The 18,049-nt window shown below is 49.2% G+C and overlaps 1 protein-coding gene across 6 annotated transcripts in view; it reads left to right on the forward strand.

Annotated features, from left to right (window-relative positions):
• The window catches only part of GNB1L (G protein subunit beta 1 like), a 61,565-nt gene extending 46,528 nt beyond the window's left edge, over positions 1–15,037 (forward strand). For 5 of the 6 annotated variants that reach the window (XM_077308045.1, XM_077308048.1, XM_077308047.1 and 2 more), the window contains 3 exons: positions 3,125–3,223; positions 8,672–8,887; positions 14,018–15,037. In XM_077308045.1, the coding sequence (XP_077164160.1) occupies positions 3,125–3,223; positions 8,672–8,887; positions 14,018–14,284 (582 nt within the window). In that variant the 3' untranslated portion in view covers positions 14,285–15,037. The remainder of the gene's footprint in view (positions 1–3,124; positions 3,224–8,671; positions 8,888–14,017) is intronic. The other variant, XM_077308051.1, reaches the window with a different exon arrangement.
• Positions 15,038–18,049: the final 3,012 nt, after the last annotated feature.

Below are 18,049 nucleotides of genomic sequence, written 5' to 3' on the forward strand. Positions count from 1 at the left end.
CCGTTAAAGGCGAGTGTGCTTGTTTGGATTTGGCGGCCATTTTAAGGGTTGCTTTTCGGCTCCCTGCACCACAACAATGAAATGGAGTGCGAGGACGACATCCTGCTTTTGGAGGAAGAGATGGAGGCTCCAATTGTGCCAGAGGAGCAGGCACTATCTAAGTTGGCGGGCATGTCCGCTGGGACCAACCCTACTCCGACTGCTAAAACAGCTCCCCCTAGCAAGCGCAGCAGAGGAAATGGGGAAGCTGCATGCTCCAGCACGGCCAATTACCCTCCTACCCCCAAAGTGGCCTTCCAAGTGAAGTTTCAGTCCCTGTTCTGGATAGCCCAGGCCGGGATGATCTTGTCAGATCTCAGAAGCTAAGCAGGGTCAGCCCTGGTTATTATTTGGATGGGAGACCACCAAGGAATACAGGGCCGTCACTCAGAGGCCGGCAGCAGCAAACCAGCCCCAAACTTCTCTTGCCTTGAAACCCCAATGGGGTGGCCTTAAGTCAGTCGCAACTTGACAGCAAAAAAAAAAGAAGTTACATTCCAAGCTCAGTCTTACGCGCGTCTGTTAGGATGAAAGTCGCAGTGCGTTTAACTAATCTTATTCTCAGGTGTCTAGGCATAGGATTGCAAGGTAATTGCAAGGCAAGGGACCAAGCCCTATGAAGATAGGTTGAGGGACTTGGGAATGTTCAGCCTGGAGGAAAGGAGGTTGAGGGGGGACATGATAGCCCTCTTTAAGTATTTGAAAGGTTGTCACTTGGAGGAGGGCAGGATGCTGTTTCTGCTGGCTGCAGAGGAGAGGACACGCAGTAATGGGTTTAAACTACAAGTACAACGATATAGGCTAGATATCAGGAAAAAAATTTTCACAGAGTAGTTCAGCAGTGGAATAGGCTGCCTAAGGAGGTGGTGAGCTCCCCCTCACTGGCAGTCTTCAAGCAAAGGTTGGATGCTTTAGGATGCTTAGGGCTGATCCTGCGTTGAGCAGGGGGTTGGACTAGATGGCCTGTATGGCCCCTTCCAACTCTATGATTCTATGATTCTAATTTAGACATCTGTCTTTCCTTGGCTAGGCCAATATGTAAGTGTCCCAACTGCTCTGTCTGCTTCGGAACCCCATCTGCACATTACGAAGCTCTCTGGTTTATTGGGGAACAACATGCAACCTTTGTATCACGTGAGCAATTGGAGTTTTGCAGCTCCTTGCCATTCCCCAGTCTTTTTTCCTGGTTGCGGTCATAACAGACAGGGAGAAGTGGCTATATCTCACAACAAGCACTTATTTGCATGGGCAACCTGCCACATGGAGCCACTGTTGGCTCTGTTGTGAAACATACATGTCACCAGGCAAGTCATGAAACCTACACGTTGCCACATAAGCAGAGTTAAGAGCCAAAGGCAGCTTCATGTAGTGTTTTGCAGATGTGAAAACTCAGGGTGGGGGACCGAAGCAACTTTGCCCTGCATGCTTTGATTGCAAACAGAAAGGAGCCGGTACGTGTCTGAAAAAGCAGGAAAATTCCTTTGCATGTATGACCCAAAGCCCTCACTTTGTTCTCCAACAAGCGCCAGAACACTCTACTGCATAGATCAGCCCTTCTCAACCTTTTTACCCTTGAGAAACCCCTGAAACATTCTTCAGGCTTCGAGGACCCCCAGAAGTGGCGTGATCGTGCAGAATATGGTTGGGAAGCAGAGCTGTGGTCACGCCCACCCGGCGCCCCTCCCCTCCTCACCCCTCCAGACCTGTCATTGGCCATTTTGGGAGGGGGGGTGGGTCTACTTCGCCATACATGGTCATATCACCCGATAAATGTTTAGCGAATTTTGCAGATATATGAAAAAATTAATTAACTCCCGCCCATTCGGGAGAGTCATCAAGAAACCCCCGGGTTTCACAAAACCCTTGTTGGGAAAGCCGGCAAAGATGGAGCCCACAACAGTGCAGTAATCAGAAGGCCCAGTGCTGCCAAAATGTCCGACCTTTCCACTGAGATGAACGGGAGCTGCACAAGGGCACTGTTAAGTTCTTCGGCAGGCTCCATTCATCGCAACGGAACACTGCAAAATTCCCTGCCGCGTTGTCTCCTTGATATTTAAAAACACCCACCTCCCCACCCGCCCTATTCTTGCAGCCGCAGTAAATTGCCGACGTGGGAGACTCTTTCCACCTTGGGTGCTCGTAACCCAAATCCACCGACAGCTCGAATGAGACTCGGTGAGCTTCAACCGGCTCAGCCTTCCTGATTTCCCCCCGGGGGCGAAGCAGGTTTCAGGGTGAAAGTGCTAGCTTCTCAAAACGGCTTAGCGAATGGGAGACGATGCCATCGTGCGACTCAGCCTCCGGCCATTTCTGCATCCGTGGCCTTAACAGACCTGATAATCTAATGTAGGAAACCATGTCCCAGGCATGTTCGGCACAAGACACAAGAATGAGGTCAAGGGGCAGGAGTGGGAAGAAAGATGAGAAGACGGCTCTGCGGAGTCCGCTTGGTTCTGGCTGCGAGGAAGCCGTGTGCTAAGCAAGCAAAGTCTTTGAAACAAATCCATAACAGGTCTCTCAGCTTCATTCAAGGGCGGCCAAGCGGTGGCTCTCCAGATGTCCATGGACTACAATGACCATGAGCCCCTGCCAGCATGGTGTTTGCAGGGGCTCATGGTAATTTTAGTCCATGGACATCTGGAGAGCCACCACTTGGCCACCTCTGGCTTCGTTAAACCATGGGTTTCCTGCTTGTCTCCCTTACGCTGTTTTATTGCTAGGATTTATTTCTCTGGTAGCTTTGTTTTAATCTGAGCTTTGCCTCTTCTACTGTATATATTTTGCATTTATTTTATTCTGTTAATGTTTCGTATGGTTACAGCCCACGGCCATACCCAATAAATTCAAGTCACCGTTGCAATAAATGGTCCGCACAAGTCAATGCAAGTCTTTTAATCTTTAAGGTGCTGCAGGAGTTCTTAGAACTCAAACCTTCCTGACAATGTCTGTGTCCATCTCACTCTTCCCGTCCCCGTCCCCTTCTGCACAACGAAAATGCTCGTTCCGGCCTTTTTGCTCATAACCTGAGAAAACTCCTGCGTCTCTCTGGCACCCGGTCAACCAGCCTTGCTTATTTTACTGTCAGGTTCGGGTTTTGGAGCTGCCATCCAAGACATCAGTCTGTACCTTGAAGCCAGAGGCCGATGCCAAACTAGGCATGCCCCTTTGTCTGCATCTGTGGCAGGTAAGCCAACGGGAGCTTTGCTAGTTTGGAAACGCTTCCCCTCTGACTTCCCCCCCCCCTTCCTCCCAAAAATTACGGAGCGCGTGAATCATTCTTCACTCCGGGTTCTGCTGATTGATTGTCGAAGGCAATCAAGTAATTATCTCATTACGGGTGGGAGGGAAGTTGCATCGCTGTCTGAGCTTTCCAGAGATAATGGGATGTTTCGCAAATGCTCCCTGCAAAGCACGGCGGTGTTTGTGCGCACCTTGGTCCGTAGAGAAGCAAGTGAGTCAGGCACTCTGGAGATTAATGTTGGATCGCCTTTGCACCCTGTCCAACTGAGGACAGCCTGATTGGTTTGGTTGAATCGATGGTCCCAATATTGTCTGCTTTGAAGTGGCGGCAGCTGTCCAGGATCGCTAGCATCTGGGAGACCCAGGTTCGAATTCCCACTTATGCCTTCAAACAGGGTTCTGTGAAACCCTGAGGTTTCTTGACAGCCCTGGAAGCTCACTAGGTGACATTGGGCCAGTTGCTCGCACTCCTAACCTACCTCACAAGGTTGTTGTGGAGATAAAACGGAGAAGAGGGGAACATTGTAAGCCACGTGGGGCTCCTGTTGGGGAGGAAAGTGGAGTATAAATGAAATAAATAAGCCGAGAGGAATGTGTCCTGGCTGCTCTCTGCGATGCTTTAACGGGGAGATGCCAGCGATTAAGACATATGCGTGTAGCGGCTGCATGAATCTGCCAGCGAGAGTGACAGGCTGGAACCGTGATCACCCAAACATGCAGTTAACAATATCCTCTTTCAGAGGCCTTGTAAGAACGTAACAGACAAATGTCAAAATACTCTTTGAGCTGAAAAGCCACGTAATCCGCAGTATCACAGAGCGCAGTTTGTTTCTTATATTCTTAAAATGTTCTTGGCCTGAGGTGCAAAGTTTGCTGATGGTTAGATATATATCGATCTGAACATCAGAAGAGCCCTGCTGGGTCATACCAGTGGCCCATCTAGTCCAGCCTCCTGTCTCACACAGTGGCCAGCCAGTTCCTCTGGAGGGCCAACAAAAGAGCATAGAGGCCTTCAGGAGAACTTCAGAATGCGACTTATCTCTATTTTAATGATTAACAAAGGAGCCCAAACGGACTCTAGATCTGTGCCATTTTCAATGTTGAATTTTCATCAGTGGTTGTTTCCTCCTGCAGTTGTGAAAATTATCCTTGCAAGTTTCCTATATTCCAATATTTTTCCTATTTTTTGCTGACAATCACAGAATCATAGAGTTGGAAGGGGCCATACAGGCCATCCAGTCCCATCCCCCTGCTCATTGCAGGATCAGCCTCAAACAGCCAGTATAAGGATCTGTTCCCGCCGCTGCTTATAGAATCATAGAGTTGGAAGGGGCCAGACAGTAGTCCCACCCCCTGCTCAATGCAGGATCAGCCTCAAACAGCCAGTATAAGGATCAGTCCAGCTGCTGCTTATAGAATCATAGAGTTGGAAGGGGCCAGACAGACCATGTAGTCCCACCCCCTGCTCAATGCAGGATCAGCCTCAAGCATCCAGGATAAGGATCTGTCCTGCCACTGCTTATAGAATCATAGGATCATAGAGTTGGAAGGGGCCAGACAGGCCATCTAGTCCAACCCCCTGCTCAACGCAGGATCAGCCCAAAGCATCCTAAAGCTTTTTACAACATATCCAACTCAAAGTTGTAGCATGAACTCTGTTCATAGAACACCGGCCTTCAGCTCGCAGGTAGGGGAGAGCTGAACCAGAAGCAGCGTGGGGGCTGCAGCTCAGAGGGTTCACGTCCATGCTGTCGGCCCTTTCTCTTCCTCCTCCCTATTCCGGCTTTCACCTGTTGCCTCTTCTTGGTCTCACGGCTTCAGTCCCTCAGACCTAACCTGGCGGCCACACCCCCAAGTGAACCAACAGCTGTGGCGGCTGCTTCTCTGCAGAAGCAATCTTCCTCACATCTTTGTTTTGTGGAAAAGACTCCTTTAATTAACACTTTATCGTGTATACAAAGTCATTTGGAAGACTGTCAAAAAGGGAGGAGACTCGTGGTCAATTTGGCAGGGATTATGTTTTACTGCGGTGTAGATAAAGTGCTGACTGTGTTTCCAGTTTCTACATGAATGCCTGTTTTGTGTTTTGGGTTTTTTAAAATTCTTTACACCTTTGCATAACGCTGGTGGGAAAATTAAGGAAAGACGGCTCTCGATTAGAAGAAGAGTTGGTTCTTATATGCTGCTTTTCTCTACCTGAAGGAGTCTCAAAGCGGCTTCCATTCGCCTTCCCTTTCCTCTCCCCACAACAGACACCCTGTGAGGGAGGTGAGGCTGAGAGAGCCCTGATATTACTGAAGAAGAAGAGCTGGTTCTTATATGCCGCTTTTCTCTACCTGAAGGAGTCTCAAAGCGGCTTACAGTCACCTTCCCTTCCTCTCCCCACAACAGACACCCTGTGAAGGAGGTGAGGCTGAGAGAGTCCTGATATTACTGAAGAAGAAGAAAAAGAAGAGCTGGTTCTTATATGCCACTTTTCTCTACCTGAAGGAGTCTCAAAGCGGCTTACGTTCGCCTTCCCTTTCCTCTCCCCACAACAGACAGCCTGTGAGATTGGTGGAGCTGAGAGAGCCCTGATATTCATGCTCAGTCAGAACAGCTTTATCAGGGCTGTGGGAAGCCCAGGGTCATCCAGCTGGCTGCATGTGGGGGACTGGGGAATCAAACCCGACTCGCCAGATTAGAAGTCTGCACTCCTAACCATTACACCAAACTGGCTCAATTATGTAAATTCAGCCCCTCCCACTTAACGGGAACAGGCAAGTATGTAACTTTTCAAAAACTCTGGGTATATATTCCATCTGGCCAGACTTTGGAGTACTCCTAAAACATCTAACAATGACAGCAGGTTAGATCTTAAAGTTCCCTTAAACCAGCCTTTCTCAACTTTTTTGCCTCTGAGAAACCCCTGAAACGTTCTTCAGACTTTAGGTACCCCCAGAATTGGCATGGTTGTGCAAAACTTGGTTGAAAAGCCCTGCATTGTACACGAGCCCAGGGCCCTCCCTCCCCACCTCCTCCAAGCCCATCATTGGCTATATTTGGTCATATCACCCACTCAACGTTTAACAAATTTTAAAAATCTATCAAAATGAATTAACTCCCACCCATTCCGGAAGCCCTTCCGGGACAGTCAAGAAACGCCGGGGTTTCCCAAAACCCTGGTTGAGAATGCCTGCCTTAAACCCATGAAACTTCCACCCAGACAGGTTTCCTTCCATGAACGGCAGTTTGTTTTGTAAAATATAACAACATCACACTGTCGTCATTCTTGGTGCTTAGGGGGCAACAGTGGGGTGGCTTCTGGAGTTCTGGCCCTGCTGGGGGACCTCCTGATTTTGGGCACTGTGTCACACATAGTATTGGACTGGATGGGGAATTGGCCCGATCCAATATGGCTGCTCTTATGTTCTTCAAGGATTTCATAACTATGGAACTGAACTTGGGGCAAATCTGCTCTCTACGCCTAAGCTTGTATCCTGGCCAGGCAGACGACCTCTGATTCAGCCCCCATGGCGTCCCCAGCCTGGTCATTCCACCTGTTGACTAATTCCAACCATGGGCATTTTCCCAAGGCTAGTTATACACAGGGGAGAACACGGACCTCGGGCCTGACAGTGGAGGGGCAGCCGAGCCGAAAAGAGAACGCTGGAGCGAAACTGTTTTCTTTCCCAAGGAAAGTTCTCACCAGCAAGACCGCAGCTTGTGTTTTGTTGTCGTTAGCATATCTGCTGCTAAAACGTATAGTTTAGCAGTGTGGCTATGAGACTAATCTGAAAGAGTTACGGAGAAAAATGAGGTGGTCAGAAAAGCTTTAAGGAAAGGAATAAAATAAAATCTAGTTTTAAAATCTGCACAAGATTGATAAGAAATACATTTGGAGACGAGGGAACTAACATCGGGCCTGCTCCGTTGTTGACGCGCAGTTGAGCCTGGAGCCAACTTGGCTGGCTTTTCTCCCTTTTAGAGTCATCGTTGGTGCTAACAGGCGTGCGTTTTTTAATTTTCCGTTATTAGGGCTTGGAGTCCTCACTTGATCACCAGCCTTCCGATCTGCAGGGTCATTATTCTTCTGCCGAAGGCTCAGGCGAATATTCCCCTTTAAGTGTGACATGTAATCCAGTAAAGTTCCTTTCCTTGAGTTATTTCAGAGGCTTAAATAAATTAGGTGACTGCCCAGGGTGTCACGCCCTTTGACCTGTGACATCATTAATCAAAATAGCTCTCAATTGGTTACAGTCGGACTCGGACCCGTTAACTCTTTGGGACCTAGCTCTGAAGTGTGTGTATGTGTGTGCGTGTTTTTTTTCTTCTTCCCTTTTCCTTTTTTGAGGGAGGAAAAAGAGCCTTAAATGGTATTTGGAAAGATGCTTATCTTGAGCATTTTGTTATCTTAAGGGGAGAAAATGGGAATCCGCTATGAATGAGAGGAGCTAACAAGCTGTGGGCCAGGTATGAGTAGGTGGGTGTAAAGGGGTGACAATGGGGAAATTTCCCCACCCAAATATTCCCCTGCAGGGTGTAAGATGTAAGAAGCATGAGCAGGCCAATTTTCATCTCCCTTTAGTTTGTATCCCTCCTTTTGCTGATCCTTAACTATTCTCAGACTATTGGGTGGAGTGGGGGGGACAACTAAATGCATTTCAGCATATCTGAAGGCTCCAGTTTGTTGGAATTCGCTGGTTCAAAGGACCGTAAACAAATTGGCTGATGGATTGATTCAAATTTCCAATGAGTTATCAAAGTTCTGTAGTGCAGGGGTAGTCAACCTGTGGTCCTCCAGACGTTCATGGACTACAGTTCCCATGAGCCCCTGCCAGCAAATGCTCAGAAGAACCAAAAGCTGACCTACTGTCATGTTTTAGAGCCGGGGTAGTTAAACTGCGGCCCTCCAGATGTCCATGGACTACAATTCCCAGGAGCCCCTGCCAGCATTTGCTGGCAGGGGCTCCTGGGAATTGTAGTCCATGGACATCTGGAGGGCCGCAGTTTGACTACCCCTGTTTTAGAGGCTTGTATGTTGGCTTGAGCCTCTTGTGGCGCAGAGTGGTAAGGCAGCCGCCTGAAAGCTTTGCCCATGAGGTTGGGAGTTCGATCCCAGCAGCCGGCTCAAGGTTGACTCAGCCTTCCATCCTTCCGAGGTCGGTAAAATGAGTACCCAGCTTGCTGCTGGGGGGTAAACGGTCATGACTGGGGAAGGCACTGGCAAACCACCCCGTATTGAGTCTGCCATGAAAACGCTAGAGGGCGTCACCCCAAGGGTCAGACATGACTCGGTGCTTGCACAGGGGATACCTTTACCTTTACCTTTATGTTGGCTTGGCCAATTTGGACCAAATCCATGGGCTTCACACAAGCTGTCCTCATTGTCCGTACTGTGTTTTCCCTGCAGCCCAGCGTTGGTGCATCTCCTTCCCTCCTGGCTGGCTACGAGGATGGGTCAGTGGTTCTGTGGAATGTGTCCATGGGGAAAAGGCAGAGTCGATTGGCATGTCATCAGGAACCGGTCATGGCCCTTGACTTTGACTCGGAGAAGGCCAAGGGGGTGTCGGGCTCGTCGGAGAAGAGGCTGTGCGTCTGGAGGCCAAACGAGCAACAGAACCTAGAGGTCAGTGTCGTGGCCCTCGCCGGGCCGTTTGTTCTGCTTTGCGCTAACCATTTGATCGACTGCGAAAATATTTAGCCATGAAGAGCAATTGTTGCAGGTCCCTTGCTGATTAATCACAGGCTGGCTCGGATCCAGGAGCGGCTGGCTATCGGCGCACACGCTTTAGAACTTGCAAGACTCGACTTCAGATCGCACTCAATCCCTAGCTTATATTTCTAAATACCGAGACTTTGTTGTTGAATGCATTTTGTGAAGCTGTAGAACCCCATCGCTTAGCAACCTCTGCTGGGTCTGCTGTTAGAAGTAGAATCACCTGGGGGCCCATAAGGAATTTTAGGAATCCACAGTTTGGAAATCCCACCTTTCACAACCGAAAATCTTCCCTTCCAGGATCCTGTAAATGATGAGGGGCTAGAGAAAGCTGATTTTTCCCCACCTTCCCTTTTCTTTATCTGATGCTTGGCTGCCCTCAACATTTCATACTTACCAGGGAATATGTAGTCCTCATCGTTCTGGGTTTTGAGGATCTTTTTTCAGGTTGTGAGTTTTCCAGGCTCTTGGGTGGTGGTCTGGTAGTTTTAGTCCCTGACGAAGAAGAAGAAGAAGAAGAAATTGGTGCTGCTTCCAGAGGCTGGACATTTGACAGGCATTGATGTATGGACAAACATCCTGAGAATTTAAAGCTTTTTGTTGCACACACACACACACACACACACACACACACACACACACACACTTGCCTCCTTGTCTCCGGTTTCATAGCATTCTTGGCATCATCATTTTCGTACATTTCCAAATACAAACGTTCTCCTCCCCCCTTTTTGGCATGTATATAACATAGCAGGGAATCCCTTAATGTATTTATTTATGCCTTGCGCTTCTCTGCCATCAGCTAAAGATGACTAGTTTCCAGGTTGTTTTGAGTGTTGCTTAGTCACTTATTGAGAGCACCCTGGTATTTAAACGCCAGTTTTAATGGGGATTTTAAAGTGTTGCATTACCATCGTGTTCTGTAATTTACCCGTTGCCTTGAGTGCTTCTGGTTGGAAATGGCAGCTAGAAGGACGATAGATAAATACGGAGGCTACGTTCTGTATGACTAGGAATCACTTATGTTTCTAAAGCACGTTTTTCTTTTGAAACTCATTAACACAGACTAAACACTGCTTAAAAGGAATCCTAGAATCATAGAGTTGGAAGGGGCCATGCAGGCCATCTAGTCCAACCCCCTGCTCAACGCAGGATCAGCCCAAAGGAAGGAGAGGTTAATGTCCCATCTCGTACAGTGATCCAAAGAGGCTATGTCATAAGCAGCAACTCTTCTTTCATCACTTAAACAACGTTCGTAGAGCTTGCTTGATCAGGCTGCTGGTCCTTCTAGGGCAGCATTGGAGGTTCCCCTCGTTCACCAGGATGACTAGCCATCGACAGACCTCTCCTCCACGAATTGGTGTAACCCCCTGTTGAAGTCAGCTATGCCTGTGGCCATCGCAATCTCCCCTGGCAGTAAACACCATTCACAAGAAGAAGAATTGATTTTTATATCCCACTTTTCTCTACCAGAAGAAGTCCGTAAATGGACTACAATCGCCTTCCCTTCCTCTTCCTACAACAGACTTGCTGTGAGGTAGATGGGGCAAAGAGAACTGTTCTGTGAGAACAACGCTATAAGGACCAGCCTTTCTCAACTTTTTTTTATAATTGAGAAACCCTTGAACCATCCTCAAGGCTTCAAGAGACCCCAGAAGTGGCGCAATCATGCAGAAGATGGTTGGGAAGCAGAGCTGTGGACACGCCCACCTGGAGCCCCTCCCCTTTCCCACCTCCACCAGGGCAATCATTGGTCATTTGAGGGGAGGGGGCATTCAACATGACCATATATGGTCATATCACCTGATCAATGTTGAACAAATTTTTAAAATATATTTTAAAATTATTTATTTCCCACCAATTTGGGAAGCCCTTCCGGGGCCCTCATGAAACCCTAGGTTTTCAAGAAATGCTGGTTGAGAAAGCCAAGCTGGCTGCATGTGGAGGAGCAAGGAATCAGCTCTGGCTCATCAGATTAGAGAGGCTGCCGCTCTTAACCACGACACCACACAGGGGTGTAGCCTGACTCACAACACAGTGGTCCATATCACAAGCGAGGAGTATTCTCATGTTTGAGCCCTTTTCAAAGTATGCTCACCTTGTTCATTGTACTCAATGGTGGTGGACATCTCAGTAATAAATATGGCCGCCCTGAGTGAGCCCTAACCTTTTTTTTGGGGGGGGGGAGGGGTGCGACATTGGTTCAGGACCACTTTGCTCATGGGGCCCTCCCTGATCAGTCGTCCCCCCCTCCCAACGTGAGCCCTGAAAACCACTCAAAGACACAAACACACCGAGTTGTCCTCCGCCCCTCTCCCCCTCCCGGATTAATAATATAAACCAGATGGGACTTTCCCTTGACATTCCACGTTCCTGAGGTAATGATGGTGTTTGAAAAACCACTCAGTGGCACGTTATTTTTACTCTGAAGACTTTCGACAGCTCCGGCCCGGCATCCGACTGTCCAAAGACATGACGCAAGAGCGTCACGGCAGCCCTGTTTGGGGTGGCACCGTTCCAGTGTGCGAGTGAAGAGCCGGTGAAGCCAGCCCCTCCGATCCCCGCGAGGTTCGCCGGAGCCTTCATCGGTCACCTCCAAGACGGATGAGGAGGCCGCCTGTGTCAGGGAGCGAAGGAACCGGCGAGGCTGAGATGACGCCAGTGAAGGGGTAATGGGTTCGGCAGAGGAGGAGGAGACAAACAGGAGGCGTCCTCGGGTGGCTGAACCGCCATGGTTTTGCCCAGATGTTAAACCACTGCAGGCGCGTTTGGCTGCACAGAAAGCCACCACCGGCAAACACCCTCTTGTCGTAGCGGTGAAGAGCCAGGCTGGCGTAGTGGTTAAGAGCAGTGGCCTCTAACGTCAAGATCCGGGTTTGATTCCCCACTCTGCTACGTGCAGACAACTGGGTGACATTGGGCCCGTGACTGTCCTCTCAGAGCTCTCTCAGCCTCACTGACCTCACAGGGTGTCTGTTGTAGGGAGAGGAAGGGAAGGGGATTGGAAGCTGCTTTGAGACGCAAGGTCTGCTTGGCGATCTTGGACCCGTGACAGTCCTCAGAGCTCTCTCAGCCCACCTGCCTCACAGAGAGGCAGGGACGGCAATTGTAAGCCTCTTCGAGACTCCTTCGGTCAGGGAAAAGCTGGGTGTAAAAACCAGCTCTTCTTCCTGATGCAGGATGAGTGAAAGGAAGAGCAAGCGGCCTACAAGTTAGCACACACAACCTTATACTGAAATAGAATCGTGGCCCGTCGCAGCCAGTATTGACCGCTCTGACTGGCAGTGGCTCTCTAAGGTCCTGCAAGCACAGTTGTGTCATCTCCCCGCCAGATATTAAAAACAATAGGTAAATATCAACTAATAATCTTCTGTCATGGCAGCTGTTTCTGTCATGAAGACTCTCCACCCCTAAGAACTTCGAGTGCTTATAGCAGGGGTAGTCAAACTGTGGCCCTCCAGATGTCCATGGACTACAATTCCCAGGAGCCCCCTGCCAGCATTTGCTGGCAGGGGGCTCCTGGGAATTGTAGTCCATGGACATCTGGAGGGCCGCAGTTTGACTACCCCTGGCTTATAGGTCTGATTTTTCCATGTTTAGGGCTATTTTGTTTTCCGTTTCTCGTTCTTTTGGGTGTCACTCCTGATATTTATTTTTAAAAATTTCGTAGCTTGTGGCTTCGGGCCACAAGTTTTATTTCTACTGCTTTTTTTTTTTAAGCGCTGCTTTCCGCCGCGGTGGTCGGCCTGTGTTTTGATGCGTTTGGTTGTCGTCGTGCTAGATCTGTTATGTGTATATATGAATTTTGTAAGCTGCCTCCGGGGGGGCTCTGCTGATAGAAAGGCAAGATATACCTTTCCCGAGTCAGTCAGTCAAATAAAAACAGTTTCGGAACACCGCAAGAGAGGGAGTCCCGTCGGGATTCCCGCAGCGCCTAAAGAATGCGAAAGCATCTTTGCCGATTCTGAATATTTATAAAGCTTTGCTTCAGCTCGGCTCTTTGGAGCAGCCAGACGCTCGTAGAAATCATGTTTTGCATCCTTTCTGGGGTGGGTGCGTGTGTGTGTGTTAATTTTTAAGTCTGCTGCTTCCCGCTGGTAGGCTCACGGCAGGTAGGGACCCAAAGCAAAACATTTTAAATGCACATACATTTTTTTTTTGTTCAAGATGAGCGTCACACGTGTTAAGACTTATCGCTCCGCCACCCTTCAAACGCCAGTCGTGGCCTTCCTTTTGTAACGCTTCGGCCTGTCAAACCGGACGTGACTCTCGTAGTCTGCCGATCAGAACGATTTTTCCATCTGTGCGCCAAAAAGGAGAGACCCGCCGTGTGCCCCCTTCCTTGCAGAGGAGACCCGGCCGCATTTTCTCGGTGTCCGCTTTGCGTCTTCCGTTTGACTTAGCAGTGGAATCCAGTTGCGAGAGAGGCTAAGGGTCAGACGCGGCGAGACAGAGGGTCTTCGGGTGTCTCTTAAATGGAAATGACAGCCATGTGCAGCCTTGCCTCGGATCAAGACCACACAGGGAAGAAAGGGGCACTCGAACTCCTCCTGTGCAGTAATTCTATTTCCCTAGAAAGGGGGGCCAGTATAGACACTCCGGTGGTTTTTTTAAGGGTGTTAACAGTTTCTATGGGTAAAAGAATAAGGGGGACAGACTAACATCTAGGGATTAATTAACTCGTACACCTCCAGGGTCATGAAGAAACCCCAGGGTTTCACGAAACCCTGCTTGAGAAAGCCTGGAGTATCAATATGACCGTGGGTTTTAATGGTAAATGGAGGGCCCCAAGTAGCAGCCATCTTTGTGCCCCAAACTGGTGTCCTGAACAAATGAGAAAACAGCAAGGGACAGGGGAAGATGGCAGTAGACATTGGCTTGTTTTGTTTTCCGGCATACTTTTCCATATCCGTGACAGCAGATTCATCAGGGACGTTTCTAATAAAAACATTTAGCCTTTCCTCCCCAACTCTGACCACAAGATCCCCCCACCACCACCACCACCACCACATTCAGCGTCTTCTCGCATTTCCCTCGCAGGTTCAGCAGACCCACGAGCTCACCAATCCCGGGATCGCCGGCGTGACCCTCCGGCCCGACAAGAAGATCTTGGCCACCGCCGGCTGGGATCACCGCGTTCGTCTCTTCGGCTGGAAGAAGCTGAAGCCGTTAGCCGTCCTGGACTACCACACGGCCACGGTCCACTGCGTGGCCTTCTCGGACCACGGACAGCCCAGCCAAGGACTGATGGCAGCGGCTTCCAAAGACCGCCGCATCAGCGTCTGGGCGATATACAATCCCACGTGAGAGAGAGAGGGAGGCTTGGGAAACTAGGCACAAGGACCGCTAAGGTTCGCGGCAGAAGCGTTGAAACACGATGGGGTTTAGCAGCTCTTGCCTCCAGCAGGCATCCCACTTCAGAACACGTTGGGGGGCAGGTGATACCCTTAATAGCAATAATGCTTTTGTGTAATCCTTTGCTTACATTATCACAGTGTGTCCTGGCAACGGAGATGTAACCCACTGTTATTTCTGTATTGCTTGGGGGTAGTTCTGAGACTGGGAGAGATGCCCAAGGCCTACCTAGTGAGTTGGTTGCAGAGGCAAGATTTGATCTAGGACTCTCCAGCCTCATGGCTTAGCTGTCGCTAACCAAGCAGGTCTCCTTGGTGGCACCGTTCCGGACTTCGGAGCCCATATAGTATCTGAGCCTTAATTTGTGTTGTTTTAAATAATTTCCTCAGACCACAGGACACAAACAAGGCGACAGCAAAATAAAAATAACAGTTTGTGTGTGTTTATAAATGCAACAACGCAACAAATTGAAAATCCAGAATAGGATCAGAATTCTTGTTTATTATCCAATCCATGGAAAACTAAAGGAAGAATTCTCAGTAATGTACGCGGAACAGGATTCCTGTACAACAAAGCCTGTTTCATAACTTTCTTCAGTAGCATTAGCCAGATATCAGGACACGAAGGCTTAAGGGCACCTGGATCTTGGGTCTTGTTTCTTAACTTAGCAACTGCAGGAGGTATTCTTGGGTCTACTCATCCTCCATGTTTAGTGTCATGTTTCCTCTGGTTTTACAAGTACTGGATAATGAACGAGGTAACAATTTACAATTTGTAATATAATTGTATTGACCAAACTACCTTTTTTCTTTTTCTTTTCTTTTTTCTTTGTTGCTGTTAAATAATTTCCAGGCACCCTGAAGGCATTCAACTCCCTTAAATCTGCCTTTTGACTTCTTTCTGACCCGCCCCCCCCCCCCTTTTTTTTTTTTTTTGAGAAATTCCACTTTTGAAATCTAAAGGGATTGTCCTGGACTTTGGGGACAACTTTCCACTGACATGACTGCCAGACAATAGAGCCACGTTCTCTGTTCCCAATTATCAATAAAGCAACCGATCGAGCGGATGAGGAATTGATCATTTTTTCCCCTTTGCTTCAAAGACATTATTAGCAGAGTCCATGGATTTCCCTCCCTCCCTCTCTTTTGACAATCGCAGTAGGGAGAAAACAATTGACCCAAGACTGGCCAATGAGCTGTGGAGATTCGAATCCGGGCCCTAAGCAGAGTTACACTCTTCTAAGCCCATTGACTTCAGTAAGTGTCTCAGCTGTACTTAGCATGGTGCTACGAACCACATTGGTTCTTTATACATAATCAACTAATGGATCAGAGAGAGAAGGCTAGGCTAGAAAGAGCCAGCGTCCAGGAGCACCCTAAAGACTAACAAAATTTGTGGCAGGGGAGGCGCTTTCATGAGTTGCTGCTCACTTCTTCAGATCCATACGAAAGCTCCTCCCCTGTGGTTCGTATGGGCAAATACGCCATACGAGCCAGCTAGTTCAGGCAAAGAGAAAGGGACTAGTCAGGGGACACCTCACCAACTTCACGCCTGTATGAGAATTTGAATCTGGATCTCCCTGCTCGGAGTGCACCTAGCTTGCCACCTGCTTCCTTAACTGGAAGGGAAGCGCCAGGCCTGTCCTCGGTGGCCCAAGTTAGCTCAATCTCGTCAGTCCTCAGAAGCTAAGTGGGGTGGCCCTGGTTTGAACTTGGATGGAGACCGGCAAGGAAGCCCGGGGTTGTAGGCAGAGGCCGTCTATCGCCAACCACCTCTGTTCGCAAGGGTAGTCAACCTGTGGTCCTCCAGACGTTCATGTGGTTCATGTGGTCCTCCAGACGTTCAAATGCTGGCAGGGGCTCATGGGAATTGCAGTCCACGAACGTCTGGAGGACCACAGGTTGACTACCCCTGACCCTACTGGATCCCCCTACGTCTGCCGCAGCTTGAAAGCAATTCCTGCCACGTCAGTTGCAAGAGACGGAGTGGGGCTCACTGAAGTCAAGTGTCTAGACTGTGCCAACAGGCCTGCTTCTGTCAGCAGGTTTCCCCTTCTAATGAAGATTGCAGATAATTGTGTGAGCCCCGTGTGTGTGTGTGTGTGTGTGTGCGCAGGCACATGCACGGCTGAATCGGTGAGATTTCCGCCAAGATACGTATGCAAAGCACTCTTCATTTGAACTTTGCAGCAATAAGCCACGCTTGGGTATGTCCCCCGCCCCCGCCCCGTGCATGTGAATCTCGGGATTTATCTTCTGCCCCTCCCTGTTCCTTATTAGGGCCGTCTTTAATTTGTTCACGCTCTTGTCGGGTTTTCCGCAGCCAAGAATGCGGCAAGGGAAGGCCTCTGGCTTGCGAGAGTTTCATTGTCTCTTGTCACCCGGAGCTGTGCAATCAATCAAGAGGAAGGGAGGAGGAGGAGGAGGAGGAGGAGGAGGAGGAGGAGGAGGAAGAGAGGCGGTTGCCTCTGCAGCTGGCACCCTTTGCAGAGGTGCTGGTGAGCTCTCTTATCAGTGAGACAGTGTTAAGAAGAGCTGCTTTTTTGCACCCTGTCTTTTCTTACTACCCGAAAGAGTCTCAAAGCAGCTTACCCTCGCCTTCCCTTCCTCTCCCCACAACAGACACCCTGTGAGGTAGGTGAGGCTGAGAGAGCTCTAAGAGAAACTGCTTGGCAAAAACAGCTCCAGGAGAACTGTAACTGGTTTTAAATTGTATTTTTATTTTGTGGTGAGCCGCCTCAAGCTAGCCGGCCAGGAGTGTTAGTAGATAAGTTTAATAATAAATAAATACATAGATAAAATAAATAAAAGTTGGAGGTAGGGGTCAATGGTGTCTCTCGGCTGTTTCGGGACAAATTTAAAAACTGAACGTGTACAGACTTCTCTCAAGCAAAAACCTGAATTGAAACCATTTTAGGATCTAAGGCAACGAAATTCAGGCCCCCAACCCGCCTCCTGGCCGTGTGATTAAGGAAAAGGGGGTGAAATCAACCGGCAGGCCTCAATTAATTGAAATAAATCTCAAACACCAGCATTTGTCCACCAATTACACGGGATATTCATCACAGCGGAAGGGGACCGCTGACCTCTGACCCCCTGACGTCTCCTGCGAATGAATCAATTAGTTCCATAGCTCTTCCTCCACTTGGCGGGTGGGAAGGGCCTCTTCTCCCCCCCGCCCCCCCCCCACACACACAAACACCCGCCAAGCCCGACTGGAGGACGGTGAACTTGTGTTCAGAGCGAAGAGCTGCAAAAGGAAATCTCCAAGGGCTTCCCTGTGGAGGAGCAGAAGGTTATCCGTCTGCCCCCCTCACACACACACAGACGCAGGGGTAGTCAAACTGCGGCCCTCCAGATGTGCACGGACTACAATTCCCATGAGCCCCTGCCGCTGGCAGGGGCTCATGGGAATTGTAGTCCGTGCACATCTGGAGGGCGCAGTTTGACTACCCCTGATTTAAAGCATGCCCTCGGAAGTTTACAAGGACTCATTACAAAGCATAGTGAACTTGGCTTTCAGTTTGTAGCGTACAACAGAAGGATGAGCACTCTTTTTATCTTCACAGCAACCCTGTAAGGGAGGCTCAGGGGAGGCGACCAGCCCAGGGCTTGTCCCCTGCAGAAGAATGGGACCCTGGCTCTTCCTAATGCCAGCTTCATGCTGTTACCACTACACATTCTTGCTCTTCTCCACAGCTATTCTACAGGCTGAAAT

Source organism: Paroedura picta, chromosome 13 (genome assembly GCF_049243985.1).
Source record: "Paroedura picta isolate Pp20150507F chromosome 13, Ppicta_v3.0, whole genome shotgun sequence".
In the NCBI taxonomy this organism is placed as follows: domain Eukaryota; kingdom Metazoa; phylum Chordata; class Lepidosauria; order Squamata; family Gekkonidae; genus Paroedura; species Paroedura picta.